Source organism: Myotis brandtii, unplaced genomic scaffold, assembly GCF_000412655.1.
Source record: "Myotis brandtii unplaced genomic scaffold, ASM41265v1 scaffold188, whole genome shotgun sequence".
In the NCBI taxonomy this organism is placed as follows: domain Eukaryota; kingdom Metazoa; phylum Chordata; class Mammalia; order Chiroptera; family Vespertilionidae; genus Myotis; species Myotis brandtii.
In genome coordinates this window covers 619,437-634,868 of record NW_005356985.1, presented here as the reverse complement: position 1 = coordinate 634,868, position 15,432 = coordinate 619,437, and the positions used below count along the sequence as shown (strand labels likewise).

General features: G+C 57.9%; 1 protein-coding gene across 1 annotated transcript in view; it reads left to right on the top strand.

Annotated features, from left to right (window-relative positions):
* STK32B (serine/threonine kinase 32B) overlaps positions 1 to 14,006 on the top strand; it is a 17,727-nt gene extending 3,721 nt beyond the window's left edge. Inside the window, exons 3-8 of the mRNA XM_014538285.1 lie at positions 2,178 to 2,267; positions 3,743 to 3,846; positions 5,614 to 5,730; positions 8,048 to 8,173; positions 11,914 to 12,045; positions 13,911 to 14,006. Of these exons, the coding sequence (XP_014393771.1) occupies positions 2,178 to 2,267; positions 3,743 to 3,846; positions 5,614 to 5,730; positions 8,048 to 8,173; positions 11,914 to 12,045; positions 13,911 to 13,979 (638 nt within the window). The 3' untranslated portion in view covers positions 13,980 to 14,006. The remainder of the gene's footprint in view (positions 1 to 2,177; positions 2,268 to 3,742; positions 3,847 to 5,613; positions 5,731 to 8,047; positions 8,174 to 11,913; positions 12,046 to 13,910) is intronic.
* Positions 14,007 to 15,432: the final 1,426 nt, after the last annotated feature.

The window sequence follows — 15,432 nt, the reverse complement described above, 5'->3', positions numbered from 1 at the left end:
TCACTCAGGCCTCCCCCTGTGTCTCCTTGCTGCCGTCCCAGCGGGCCGGGCATGGCACGTGACCCCACCTGGGGCCGAGGGAGGACCCTGCGAAGGTGCACGGCCATGGGGGCGGCACCGAGGGGGAGAACGTGGCAACCCACGCCCTCGTCTAACGGCCGGAGGAACGGAGGACCACCTGCCAGTGGGCGGTTGCCCTTTCCCACGTGGGGAGCGCATGTCCCAAAGGTGGGCAGAGATGGCACCAGAGACAGGCGGGCAGCGCCTGAGTGTTGCTCAGGGTGTTGTTGCCGGCCCTTAAGCATCACTGACCTGCAGCACTGTCCTCCGTGTCCAGGCAGGTGTCCCTGCATTTTGGGAGGTGTGGTGCCAGGCCCCCGAAGGGCACAGCGCCCTGTTGTCAAGGACCTCGGGGTGCTCGGCCAGGGCTGCAATCACTCAGGAGCTGTGAAAGGTGCTGCCGCACAGGCCCCGCCTACACAGGCCAGTGCTGGGGGGTGGGGTTCCTAATGACCCCGTGTTCCTGAGGTGGAGCTGGGGCTGAGGGAGCCACGGAAGAGCAGGGAGGTCACTCTGGCCCGGCAGGGTCAGTGCTGGGAGCGGCGGGGCCTGTGTGAGAGCAGCTCAGTGGGGCTGGAGAAGGAGGGGGAGGCGGGGCTTCCTGGAGGAGGGATGTCCATGTGGGATCCTGCAGCATGATGGGGTCAACACAGCATTAGGGATCATGCCATTCCAGAGGGCAAGGGGGCATCTCCGCCCCAGGAGGCCATGAAGACCCTCCCACGTGGCTGTTTCTGACTTTCCACAGCTGGGCCGTGCGGTGGAGAACCACTCTATTGTCTGTATTCTATGCTTGACTGCCTCACACTCCAGGCCACTGTCGCCTGCCCTGGTCATCCCAGCATCCCAGGGCCAGGCACCAGACACCCAGGATAGCCCCCCCCCCAAATCCGTCAGGTACCGTCCTGAGGCCCCCACTGACCACAGCCTAGACAGGAGAGCTGTCTCTGGGCACAGGAGCCCTCTCCTCGCCCTGCCCTGCCCCCGCACGGTCTCGCACAGTTGTCCTGAGATGGGCAGTCTGGGTGGACCTGCCTCTGCTATTCACCAGGAGCTCTCACTCTCTGGGTCCGTGCCTCTAAACTTGTAATCTATAAATATTTTTATCATGCCTTCATTGTGAGTAGATTTGTTTATTTATAGGTAATATGCATGAACCACTAAAAAAATGTGTACTTTAAAACTTGCCCATAAAATAGACATCTATACTAATAAAAGGGTAATATGATAATTAGAACCAACCTCTCCTCACTTCCCCACCCCATTTCCTGGCAACCGCTTTCTACTCTCTGTTTCTATGAATTTGAATTTTGTTTAGACTCCACGTGTAGGTGATACCCTGTAGACTTTGTCTTTATGTGTCTGACTCATCTCACTTAGCATGATGTCCTCTAGGTCCATCCCTGTGGTTGCAAATGACAGGATGTCCTTTCTTCTGGCTGAATAATGCGTCACTGTATATACATGACACATCCTTTATCCACTTGTCTGTTAATAAACACTTAGTTTGTATCCATGTCTTGGCTACTGTGAGTAATCCTGGAGTCGGGGGGGACGTTGTCAAAGTATTTGATAAAACACAAGTGTAAGCAGGCGCTCTAACCGGCCGGCACCTTGCAGACCACAGCTCTTTATTCATCTTAGAGCTGCCCTTTACCAACCTCTCCTCACTTCCCCACCCCATTTCCTGGCAACTGCTTTCTACTCTCTGTTTCTATGAATTTGAATTTTGTTTAGACTCCACGTGTAGGTGATACCCTGCAGAATCTGTCTTTATGTGTCTGACTCATCTCACTTAGCATGATGTCCTCCAGGTCCATCCCTGTGGTTGCAAATGACAGGATGTCCTTTCTTCTGGCTGAATAATACGTCACTGTATATACATGACACATCCTTTATCCATTTGTCTGTTAATAAACACTTAGGTTGTGTCCATGTCTTGGCTACTGTGAATAATCCTGGGGTCGGGGGGACGTTGTCAAAGTATCTGATAAAACACAAGTGTAAGCAGGCGCTCTAACCGGCCGGCACCTCGCAGACCACAGCTCTCAGTCGCACCAGGAGTAGCACAGCCGCCTGCAGCTCTCGCTAACGGGGCCTCTGCTTCTCTGTCCCAGGGCACGTCCACATCACGGACTTCAACATCGCCACCGTGGTGCAGGGGGCGGAGAAGGCCTCCTCCATGGCCGGCACCAAGCCCTACATGGGTGAGTGTCCCAGCACCCCTTTGGGGTGTGACCTGCCCGGTGGCTGAGGCATCAGAATCCTCTCCTGCTTCACCCCCACCCCCATCTGTGCCCAGGATGTGCCCAGCTCTCTGACACCTTCGGGCTTCACCCAGTCTGTCTGCCCTGCCAGACACACCTTCCCCTCCTGCGTCTTCTTTAAGGAAATCTTTGGCGCAGCGGTCGCCAACTGTGAGGTCCGAAAAGTTCTCGACCGCTGTTCTAGGGAACTCCTGCCCAGCCAGGAGGCTTGGCTCAGGCTTAGGGAAAAACCAACCAACCAACCAACCAACCTTTCTTTTCTTTTTGATTTAAGCCCCTTAGTTTTTCCAGCATATAGCCTTGGTTTTGGTCAGTTGGGTCTGTATGCTTACATATACAATGTGTGGTTTTATGTTGGTTTTTCTTCATGACTTCTGACAGGAGTATTGTTTTTGGCAAGCATTCTGTTTTCTCTAAGGACGCCGATGATCTGAACGTTGGGTTTCCTTTGCCACCCTTCAATATTTGTCATTTTCAGATCTTTCTTATATCTTCCTTTATTTGTTTAAACTTTTCTCATTTTTCTTTCTCTTTCCTTTAAAGCATGATCTGTTGAGTGTAGATTCACTTTGTGTGCTTTCTGGTGAAGTATTTATTACTGAAATAGTTTTTCTTTATTTCTGACTTTTTTTCCCGAGTTCTCTTGCCTGATCGCTGAGTTTTTAAATTCAAATGTATGTTGCTCTTTTGTCTTGTATAAGTCTATTAATGTCTTTCTTAATTCTTAATTCTTGATGTCTATATTAGTTTCCATTTCCTTAGTAACAAACCATCTCAAAGCTTCGTAGCTTAGAGCAATAATGACATAAGACTTCTCACAGTCCTGCCATGTGGCCGGACGGCTCTTTGCTGGTTTGGGCTGGGCTCCCTCATTCAGCCGGTGGGCCAGCTGGGGGCTCTGCCAGGAGAGCTGAGAGGAACGGGCCTCTCCCTCCCCGTGTGGTCTCCGTCATCGCGGGGACCAGAGTGAGCTTGCGGCTCTTTGCTGGTTTGGGCTGGGCTCCCTCATTCAGCTGGTGGGCCAGCTGGGGGCTCCGCCAGGAGAGCTGAGAGGAACGGGCCTCTCCCCGCGTGGTCTCCGTCATCGCGGGGACCAGAGTGAGCTTGTGCACATGGTGACAGAGGCCTCAGGAGATCCCGGTCCCCACATGCTTATCGAGACTCTGCCTGCCTCACATTTCCTGATGCCCAGTTGGCCAGAGCAAGTCACATGACCCAGGCCAGGGACCCTGTGGGAGGGGTCTACACCACGGCCTGATTCACTGGGGGGTCAGTAAGGAGCCGGTCCTCCCCACTGTGACTGCACCGTGAGGTCCTTAACTTGCCACGTCTGCCAAGACACTGTTCCCCTCTCTCGGGGGCGGTGAGTGTAAGTGAGACGCGCAGCGACATTCTCTTCATCCTGTCTCTGGCAGCCCCGGAGGTGTTCCAGGTCTACGTGGACGGAGGCCCCGGGTACTCCTACCCCGTCGACTGGTGGTCCCTGGGCGTCACGGCCTACGAGCTGCTGCGGGGCTGGGTAAGACGTGCACCTGTGCGGCGGGCACACAGGGCCGTGGAGGTGGGGGCTCGGGGTGTCCCGGGCTTGGGGGGACGAGGCACACCATTTTGCTGGGCCGGCACCGGGCGGCAGGAAGGAGCTCAGTGAGGAGTCGGAGGCCTGGTGCCAGTCCCGATGGTGTGCGTGCCAGCTCTGAGGCCCCTGCGCTTAGCGAGCTTCTGACACAGCCCTCATTCTGCTCCTGGGCAAGGGATGTCGGGGGAGGGAGGCTTGTGCGAAGGTCAGCGGCGCGTCAGTGGCAGCTCAGACGTGGGGAGCACCTTAGCCTGTGAGTTCCAACGCTGCCTCTTCCCACCCCAACACGATGTCCTCCCCACTTTCCGGCTTGGTTTGAAGCCCTTGCAGGGTACAGGCCATGCATCCTTCACGGGTTTCGTTTGTCTGCTCATCCCGATCTCCCCTGAACACCTTAGCTCCGTGTCCCAGAAAGATGGGGCGTCCGGGCGTATTTTCACTTTATGGCATTCAAACGGGAAAACCGAAGATGACCCATGGAGCTACTTGGCAGCTAGTGTCTCGTTGTTTTATTTGAGCAGAAAGAATGATGACAAACTGACTTGGAGGCGTGTTTTCTCTGCACAGGGATGGTTGGAAAAGGATGCCGCCTACCCCTCAGGACACGGTTTCCCCTGCGCACAGTGGGGACTGTCCCATCCTTTCAGTCTGAGCAGCCATCATCACGGCATTCGCTGCCCTGGGCTGCGGCGTGCGGTTCACATATCACTCACCTTCCCAGCTCCGCTCCCCGCACAGCAGGCAGAGTCCCGTTTCCCCCACTGGCGATGCGCCCCCGCCCTTTGCGTGCTGGCACCGTCAGCCCCGTAGCCAGCGCTCCGTGACGGCAGGGCCCGGGCATGGTGACATGGGTGATGAATGAATGAATGAATGAATGAAGCAGTCTATAAACCGTCAGAGCTCTGAGAGTGCACATATGTATGACTAATCACCCTGTAGCTCAAGCAGCTGGGATCTCCTCTTGATCAGATATTTCCCCTGAATTTCTCAGAGGAACTACTGTACATGGTGTTTTTTAGAATGCAAAAAACCCAAAACAAACGAAAAAAAAACACCGATGAGTCTGTTCATTTTCTCAAGCTCTGAATGAAAAGGTTGCTCTCCCACCGGCTTCCTCATTCCTGGTCGGTTCCTGTCGTCCATTAGTCCCACGGACACACATACTCGGAGGAGGAGTATGAGGGCCCATCGTATTTGTCAGAACCAGAGGACACGAGCGTTTGCCAGACGCTGACTGTCTTGCACAATCAGACAGGCCAGTGGCCGTGGCGAGCAGTAGACCTAAGCTTGGTTGGGCCTTGGCCAGTGGAAAGTTCCTCCTCTGTCCTTCCTCATGGGTCAGAACTGTCAAAGGTGATGACGTGGCCAAAAGCCCCAAGGACGGAGTGGCTCTTGCTGCTTCAAAGATAAACTCTTTCTTTTTAAAAATATATGTGTGTTTATTGATTTCAGAGAGGAAGGGGAATGGAGAGAGAGAGAAAAACATCAATGATGAGAGAGAATCATGGATTGGCTGCTTCCTGCACGCCCCCTACTGGGGATCGAGCCTGCAATCCCTGGGCATGTACCCTGACTGGGAATCGAACCGTGACCTCCTGGTTCATGGGTTGATGCCCAACCACTGAGCCACACCGGCCGGATGTATTGTGGTTTTAACCCAGCCAGTGCAGTGTCCTGTCCTCTCTCTGACTCCGCCCGTTGTCTCTGCAGAGGCCGTACGAGATCCACTCGGCCACACCCGTCACTGAGATCCTCAACATGTTCCAGGCGGAGCGTGTGCACTACTCCTCCACGTGGTGCAAGGGGATGGTCGCCCTGCTGAGGAAGGTAAGGGGCGGCCAGCTGCCCGCTAGCGGGAGTGAGGTCGCAGTGCAGACTCGGGCCTCCCGGCACCGTGAGGAAGGAGGATACGGAGGGACAGGAGATGAAAAGCAGGGCTCTAAGCCACCTCCTATGCGGGCTCAGCATCTGGCATTCAGGATCACAAGCTGCTGGCCAGTGAGCCTGGCTCAGAATCCTGGTGGTGACGGCGACGCCGGGCCCTGTCACGCCAGCACGGGCTCCCAGTACCTAGAGATCCTCACTGCAGGTGGCTCTTCAAAGCGTCTTTGACTCACTGGGCTTGAAGACACGGGGCATCTCCGCACCTTGTGCAGGAATTGTTGCTGTTGGAATGAAGCAGAGGTTCTCAAAGTGTGTTCCAGGGAACAGCGGGTCGGCACCTCCCGGGAGCTTGTTGGAAAGGCCGATTCTCAGAGCCGGAGCCTGGGGTGGGCCAGGCTGTGTGTGTCTCCACAAGCTATCAGGGTGGCTCTGTGCACTAGGGGGTTGTAGGCTGGGTGCCCTCCCTTTGAGCTGACCTGCAGCTGTGGCCACTGGGAGTCCTCCAAGATGCGTGGAGTTGACGGCACTGGTTGAGGGAACAGTAAGTCCGGGGCCATGAGCTGGGTCTTCTCCCTTCATCGCCACAAGCCTGTGTATGTGACCCTGAGTCGTGGTGTTGTCCCCATAGTAGAGATGAGAAAACTGATGCTCAGGAAAGTGAAACCTGCCAGCAGTGTCACGGGGCTGCAAAGGGGCAGAGGCGGGTTCTACCCCAGCTCCCCGACCCCGAGCCCAGCACTCACTCCTCCCCCGTGGATGATGCACTGAATCGCTATCCATTAACTTGCTTTGGAGTCACTACCTGGTTCCTAGGGGTTGGTGGCCCTCAGCCTGATTGGTCTCCAAATCACTGGAAGCCCTGCCACCTGCCATGCCCCCCTTACCCGCCCAGCGAGTCAGACCACTGCTGCCCAATTGCTGAGCCCAGGTGCAGCAAAGAAATGGGGCCTCTGTTTAAAATAGCACCCCTCATTTGGGTGCACCCCCTAAAGACAGGCTGCTGTGACCAACAGATGACACCCTGCCAGGCATCCCTCACCTGGTGACTGGCCCTCTTGCTGGGCACGGCGGGAGATTTCTGCAGTGACTGGGGGGACAGGCTGTTGGGGGCTCCCCTCCTGGCTCCACCTGCTGGCACTGGGTATGACCCTGCCCTGCCCAGGCCCCCCGGGGCTCATCCAGCCACGAGCTGGGCATGGATGCCTGGCCGTCCCTCTGCGGGAGGAACTCAGGCCTCAGCTACCCAGGGCTGCACTCGTCCAGTGGCCTCCAGACGAGGACTCCTATCCTATTTGCAGGCAGGTGCTCCCTGCACCAGAGGAGCAGGTGACCCCCAGGCAGAGAGCCCTGTGGACACAGGGGGCAGCCTGTGGTGGCTTTTACACTTACCACCCTTATTAGCAGAACCCATTTGAGAAGAAGCTGAGAATGGTCCCCTTGGCGACAAGCGCGGTCAGCGCACCAGGCCACAGAGGTCGCCTCTGACTGTCCAAGGGGAACTGTGACATGTGGCACATCCCATTATCGAGCGGAAAGTCCTGAGACGAGACAGCTGATTCTTTTACTTTTAATTGGCAGCCTCTGTGCTACCAGGGAGAGCCAGTGCCAGGGCTGACCAGCAGCCCCTGAGCGACGGATGAACGATTACTCAGATGCATGTTTCTGTGAAAGAGAGGGCTAAGGGACTGCCTGGCTATAGGAACCAGACAGCCTCACTCGCCTGCCTCTTCAGGCTCTTATTGTAGCAGCAGTTTGGGATAAAGTTTATCTTTTAGATACAATCAGTTGGGTCATAATCTTGGAGGATGCATGTGTCTGCAGTGTCCTTTAAGCAAGGACACCCAAAGATTAAGCATAAAGATTCCGGTAAACACCCGAGGGTCCACAGGTACACAGACTTGTTTGGAAAGGTTAAGGAGCAATTAGGGGCACCACCTTCAGCCCACTCCCCTAGGTCAGAAATTCCTCCTTACAGACTTTCCAACCAAGTCTCTGTGCTCCCCTACAAGCCAGCGTGTCATGGTCCCCGAGGGGAGCTGGCGGCTGCAGGGTTCATCCCCACCCAAGGGGCCCTGGCTGGATGCCCTGAGGAAGCAGCCTGACCCCTCAGTCCCTCCTTGTAAAGAGATGGGTGTTGGTGACACTTCCGATGACAGCGTCCCAGATGGGGCACGACCGGGCTGGAGGTGACCCCGCCCTCGGCACCCCGCCCCTCTCGGTGATGCACAGCTCAGGCAAGCACTTTGCCCTGTGTCCCCAGCTCCTGACCAAGGACCCCGAGAGCCGCCTGTCCAGCCTCGGCGACCTGCAGAGCACACCCTACCTGGCCGACACGAACTGGGACGCGGTGTTCGAGAAGGCGCTGACCCCCAGCTTTGTGCCCAATGTGAGTGGGGGTCCCCTCTGATGGCGCGCCACGCCCCGCAGGGTCCCACCCCTCCTCCAAGACTCAGCATACGTGCAGCAGCTGGCCCGAACCAAGTCTCTGTGCTCCCCTACAAGCCAGCGTGTCATGGTCCCCGAGGGGAGCTGGCGGCTGCAGGGTTCATCCCCACCCAAGGGGCCCTGGCTGGATGCCCTGAGGAAGCAGCCTGACCCCTCAGTCCCTCCTTGTAAAGAGATGGGTGTTGGTGACACTTCCGATGACAGCGTCCCAGATGGGGCACGACCGGGCTGGAGGTGACCCCGCCCTCGGCACCCCGCCCCTCTCGGTGATGCACAGCTCAGGCAAGCAACACCCAAAGATTAAGCATAAAGATTCCGGTAAACACCCGAGGGTCCACAGGTACACAGACTTGTTTGGAAAGGTTAAGGAGCAATTAGGGGCACCACCTTCAGCCCACTCCCCTAGGTCAGAAATTCCTCCTTACAGACTTTCCAACCAAGTCTCTGTGCTCCCCTACAAGCCAGCGTGTCACAGGGCCATGGTCCCCGAGGGGAGCTGGCTGCTGCAGGGTTCATCCCCACCCAAGGGCCCCTGGCTGGATGCCCTGCGGAAGCAGCCTGACCCCTCCGTCCCTCCCTGTTGTAAAGAAATGGGTGTTGGTGACACTTCCGATGACAGCGTCCCAGATGGGGCATGATTGGATTGGAGGTGACCCCGCCCTCTGCACCCTGCCCCCTTGGTGGCGCACAGCTCAGGCAAGCACTTTGCCCTGTGTCCCCAGCTCCTGACCAAGGACCCCGAGAGCCGCCTGTCCAGCCTCGGCGACCTGCAGAGCACACCCTACCTGGCCGACACGAACTGGGACGCGGTGTTCGAGAAGGCGCTGACCCCCAGCTTTGTGCCCAATGTGAGTGGGGGTCCCCTCTGATGGCGCGCCACGCCCCGCAGGGTCCCACCCCTCCTCCAAGACTCAGCATACGTGCAGCAGCTGGCCCGTGGGAGGGTCAGCACTGGTTCTGCTCTGGGGGGCAGCCCCCGCCTCCTCTCTGGACCGCAGCCTCCCTGCCCCCACTGGAGAGGCGCCCGGGTCTCCGTTAGTGGTTAATAAGGTCCCGTTTTTGGTGTCTGCCATCCTCCTGAGCCTTCAGAGAGTGCGGACCATGTGGTGGGCCGGCCTCGGCCTGAGGGAGCCCCCAGGATGGGTGGCCTTCGAAGGCACCAGGAGGCCACCGTGTGTCTTCTCACATGAGAGTGGCTGCATGAGAGACAGGAGCCGGCAGGAGGCAGTGCGTGCCTGGCGTGCGCATCCAGCATCTCAGACAAGCCTCACCACAGGGCAGCGTGTCTGTCCGTGCAGGGTCCCACCCCTCCTCCAAGACTCAGCATACGTGCAGCAGCTGGCCCGTGGGAGGGTCAGCACTGGTTCTGCTCTGGGGGGCAGCCCCTGCCTCCTCTCTGGACCGCAGCCTCCCTGCCCCCACTGGAGAGGCGCCCCGGTCTCCGTCAGTGGTTAATAAGGTCCCATTTCAGTGTCTGCCATCCTCCTGAGCCTTCAGAGAGTGTGGGTGGGCCGGCCTCGGCCTGAGGGAGCCCTCAGGATGGGTGGCCTTCGAAGGCACCAGGAGGCCACCGTGTGTCTTATCACATGAGAGTGGCTGCATGAGAGACAGGAGCCGGCAGTGTGTGCCTGGCGTGCGCATCCAGCATCTCAGACAAGCCTCACCACAGGGCAGCGCGTCTGTCCGTGTTCTCAGGTCAGGAAACTTGCTCCGCTCACTCAGTGAGAGATGGACAGAACCAGGCTCGACCCCAGGCAGTCTGGATCCAGAGCCTGCATGGGAATGAATGAATGAATGAATGAATGAATGGCAGATAAATGGGGCCAGGAAAGACTTGGGCCTGAAATCCGACCGCTCATTGGGAGAGATGGTACCTCCGAAGCCGTGGGTGTTATAACCACTAGGCTGTACTGCCCGAGCCCTTGGTGGCGCACAGCTCAGGCAAGCACTTTGCCCTGTGTCCCCAGCTCCTGACCAAGGACCCCGAGAGCCGCCTGTCCAGCCTCGGCGACCTGCAGAGCACACCCTACCTGGCCGACACGAACTGGGACGCGGTGTTCGAGAAGGCGCTGACCCCCAGCTTTGTGCCCAATGTGAGTGGGGGTCCCCTCTGATGGCGCGCCACGCCCCGCAGGGTCCCACCCCTCCTCCAAGACTCAGCATACGTGCAGCAGCTGGCCCGTGGGAGGGTCAGCACTGGTTCTGCTCTGGGGGGCAGCCCCCGCCTCCTCTCTGGACCGCAGCCTCCCTGCCCCCACTGGAGAGGCGCCCGGGTCTCCGTTAGTGGTTAATAAGGTCCCGTTTTTGGTGTCTGCCATCCTCCTGAGCCTTCAGAGAGTGCGGACCATGTGGTGGGCCGGCCTCGGCCTGAGGGAGCCCCCAGGATGGGTGGCCTTCGAAGGCACCAGGAGGCCACCGTGTGTCTTCTCACATGAGAGTGGCTGCATGAGAGACAGGAGCCGGCAGGAGGCAGTGCGTGCCTGGCGTGCGCATCCAGCATCTCAGACAAGCCTCACCACAGGGCAGCGTGTCTGTCCGTGTTCTCAGGTCAGGAAACTTGCTCCGCTCACTCAGTGAGAGATGGACAGCACCAGGCTTGACCCCAGGCAGTCTGGATCCAGAGCCTGCATGGGAGTGAATGAATGGATGAATGAATGAATGGCAGATAAATGGGGCCAGGAAAGACTTGGGCCTGAAATCCGACCGCTCATTGGGAGAGATGGTACCTCCGAAGCCGTGGGTGTTATAACCACTAGGCTGTACTGCCCGAGGGGACGGGCACCCTGGGCTGGGTCTCAGGACAGAAAAGGCCACCTAAGGTTTCGGATCCAAGGTCTGAAAGGCAGGGAGACCCACATTCCTCCTGCCACAGTGGGCGGGGGCCCAGCCTCCAGGAGGTCGGGCCTGGGTCCGCTGGCTCCAGCTGCAGAGGAAAGGGAACCCAGAGCCTGCATGGGAATGAATGAATGAATGAATGAATGAATGGCAGATAAATGGGGCCAGGAAAGACTTGGGCCTGAAATCCGACCTGCTCATTGGGAGAGATGTACCTCCGAAGCCATGGGTGTTATAACCACTAGGCTGCACTGCCTGAGGGACGGGCACCCTGGGCTGGGTCTCAGGACAGAAAAGGCCACCTGAGGTTTCGGATCCAAGGTCTGAAAGGCAGGGAGACCCGCATTCCTCCTGCTACAGTGGGCGGGACCCAGCCTCCAGGAGGCCGGGCCTGGGTCCGCTGGCTCTAGCTTGCAGAGGAAAGGGAACGAGGACTGGAAACTGGGAAGAATATGATGAGAAATGGCATTTTGCATGGAAAGAGTAAAAATGGTATTTATAGAAGAGGGAGTGGTGGCATGAGGACGTTTGATAAAATACGTGGAAATGTCAGATCAGAAAACTAAACTCAGCCTCATGACTGACCATCCATCCGTAGGAAGGAGACTGGGGAGCATGTGGACATTGCGGTGGGGCTGCCCGGGGTGTGGGGAGGGATCAGGGGGATAATCGAAGGACGTGTGCAATGGGAACGTGTTGCTTTTCATCATCAGAAAAAATATACAGCAGATGTGACCCACAGGAGCAGGTCATCGTTACTTGTTGAATGAAAGATTGAATGAATGAGTGAGTGGAAGTAAAGTTCGGCGGTGGGTGGAACAAAGACAAACCCTGTTTTCCTTTCAGAAAGGGAGATTGAATTGTGATCCCACGTTTGAACTTGAAGAAATGATTCTCGAATCCAAGCCGCTTCACAAAAAGAAGAAGCGGTTGGCAAAGAACAGGTCCAAAGACGGCACGAAGGACAGCTGTCCGCTGGTGAGCGCCATGGGGGGGTGGGCGCACCACGGGAGGGCGGGAGTCCTGTTCTCCCAGGGATGCGATGGAGCTAGGCTACCTTTTATTTCTTATTTTAAAATATGCTTTTATTGATTTCAGAGAGAGGGCGAGAGATATAGAAACATCGTATCTCTTATGGTGGGGGAGAATCACTGATCGGCTGCCTCCTGCACGCCCCCTACTGGGGATGGAGCTCACAACCCAGGCATGTGCCCTGACCGGGAATCGAACTGTGACCTCCTGGCTCACGGTTGGAAGCTCAATCACGGAGCCACGCCAGCTGGGCGCTAGGCTACTCTTTAGACAGATGGAGGCATGTCAGTCACCAGCCAAATGCCTTCACTGGCTGTAAATGAGATGCCTCCATCCACAAATGGTCTTTCATTGCAGGAAACTGCCTGAGCTACAGGTGTGCGCTCCCATCATTCACCTTAGCACCGCCCCCCCCCCCCCCACCTCGTGAGTCTCCAGGCAGGAGCTCAATGCTGAGTGACAGGGGCCCCCTGTGTGCTGCCTCCTGAGCACCCTGTGGAAGGTCCCGTGCTGTGGAGACAGCCCAGGCCACAGGGTGACGTTCGTGGGGCCCTGGGCACGCCACTCGGGCTTTATGAGCCGCTGTATTCGCTTTCTAGGCTGCCATAGTGTCACAGCCTTGGTGGCTTAACATAAGTGGAAGTTATTCTCGCCCAAGTGTGGAGGCCAGACGTTCAGAATCAAGGCGTGGACAGAGCCGGGCTCCCCCAGAGGCTGGAAGGCGGTCCTCTCCGGCCACTCCTGCCCCTGGTGGCGGCCGGGGGTCTCCATGCCTTGGCTTGTGGCCACATCCCTTTGTCTCTGCCTCCACGTCACGTGGCATTTCCTCTCCGTGGCTCTGTGTCTTCACGTGGCCTTCTTGGAAGGACACCAGTCCTTGAGCTGAGGGCCCCCTACTCCAGTGTGACCTCATCTTCACGAGTGACAGCTGCATAGCCCCATCTCCACATAAGGTTCCCTTCCCCGGTGGGGGGTCAGGACATCAATGTATGTTTTGGGGGGAGGAGCAGATTTCAACCCACAACCGGCCCTTCCACCAAAAAAGCATCTTAAACATGATGTTTAATGACGGCAATGGTATGAAGTCAGCTTTCAATGCTGGAAGTTCATTTTTTCCTGCTTATTTTTTAAATATATTTTTATTGATTTCAGAGAAGAAGGGAGAGGGAGAGACAGAAACATCAATGATGAGAATCATTGGTTGGCTGCCTCCTGCACACCCCCTCCTGGGGATCGAGCCAACAAGCCGGGCATGTGCCCTGACCGGGAATTGAACCGTAACTTCCTGGTTCATAGGTCAACACTCAACCACTGAGCCACACGACCCTCGGGCTTTTCTGCTTATTTTAAAGAAACTGAAACATCTTTGTAGACCCTACCAGTACAGTGGGCCCAGGCCCCATGCCCAGGCCCCATGCCCAGGCCCGAGGCCCTGCCAGGTGTGCAGCAGCAGAGCCTCGGTGAGGCAGGTGGCTCTCAGCACCTGTTCTTGGCGGGAACGAGCACCTTGCAGGATGCCTTGCCTTTCTCCCCTCCCCCTCACGCTTTATTAGGCCTGACGGACATTCGAGCCATCAGGAAGCCACGCCCAGGATCTTCTACCCACAATCCCCCCCTACCACCGCTTTCAGCTCGGATTTAGTGGCTTCAAACTGAGAAAAACATCTTTGTCTGCCAGGCTGCCTGGCACAGCCACGGTGCTGGCAGGGCTGCTCCCTCCACTTAGCTGGTGCGCAGCCCCGGGCGACCGGTCTCTGCTGGTCTTGGCCCTTTGTCTGTCACTCACAGTCACCTGTCTGTCCCTTTGACAGAACGGACACCTGCAGCAGTGCCTGGAGACCGTGCGGAAGGAATTCATCATATTCAACAGAGAGAAGTAAGTCCCCCCTCTCCCCCACAGCTGCCGCCGGGCAGAGCCCTTCGGAACCGCAGGCTCCCGGGTGCCAGCCACGACCTGCGAGGGGACAGCTCGCCGACCCAGCCCAGGTGGCCGAGCGAGGCGCTGGCTTCCCTCCCCTGGGCCTCAGCGTCTCTGTGTGAAACGGGGAAGCAGGTGGGAACTGGCCAGGCACGCTGGCATGCACAGGCGGGGTTGCAGGTGGTGAGGGGCCCGGGCTCGGGAGTGTAACTGTCTGGGCCCAGTCCTGGCGCTGCAGCTGCCAGAGCGACCTGGGCCAGGTGCTTGCTTCCCGGGCCTCACGCCAGCCGTGGACGTGAGCTCTCCGCCTTGCCTGTGGCTGGTATCAGACTAAATGAGGCTGTGGATACGGTGCCTGGCGTGGTAAAGCCGATTGCTATGGTCATCATTACTTAATGGGCGTGGGCTGTGCTGGACCCCAGCGTCTCCGGCTGTGGTTCCAGAGGTCCTTCCTGCTCTGCTGGCCAGAGCAGGGGCCAGGAGACTCAGCCCATGGGTGAGGCTTGCTGGCTGGGCCCCGTGTGTGAGTCTGGGTTGACCTTGACTCCCACCTGCCCTAGAGCTGTGGCCACCCAGGATGAGTGACAGGCTGCTGCCTTCCTCACCCTCCCCAGCCCCAGTGGGAACGGGGCCCTGCCTTGCCCACCCGCCCATGGGCCAGAACCTGGACAGCCTGCCCGGATGGGTCCCTCACCTCCACCACGGCCCACCTCTACACATGCCCCGGGAATGCCAACTCCTCAACCAGCCGCGGGCCCCACGTCTGCCACCCAGGTCGCTTCCCCGTGTCATCCTCACTGCTGGGACCCCACGCCCGTCCCCTCGCACCCTTCAGGCCTGGGGGCCCCTCAGGAAGCTACCCTGAGCCCTGGCCGAGCCTGGCACCTGCTGAGAGCCACTGCCCGGGCTGCCCTTTGCCCTGGCACGTGCCCTGTGCCGCTGGAACGCTGGTGACCGAGGAGGCTCAGCCTGACGTGTGGAACGGCTCGATCTGCCGTCGGCCCGGTGGCTGCCGTTTGTGTTAGGCCCACAGAGTGCTTTGCCTTCGGAAAATGCCTCCGGCCGATCTATTACGGGTTTTGACAGGTGTCCTCCTGCCGTCGGCCGGGGCTCTGTGTCATAGACCCTTCCTCCGGCGTCGGTCAGCCGACCTCGGGAGGCAGAGGGCCCACGTCCGTCATCGGGATTCTGCTCACGACACTGACAATTAGTCTGATAAGGTGGCTGAGGAATGCAGTGCTCCTGCCAAGGCCGAGATAAGTCGCCAGTGCGCTTCCCTGGCCTTGAGCTGCACCTCGTGGGAATGTACAGCCCTTTTCCATTTCCTCCGGAGCATAGATAACTGGGCGTCATACAGGTGCGCTCTCGGCCAACCGTGACCGTTTCGTATCTGTCTTGGTTCAAGGGTTCCTATT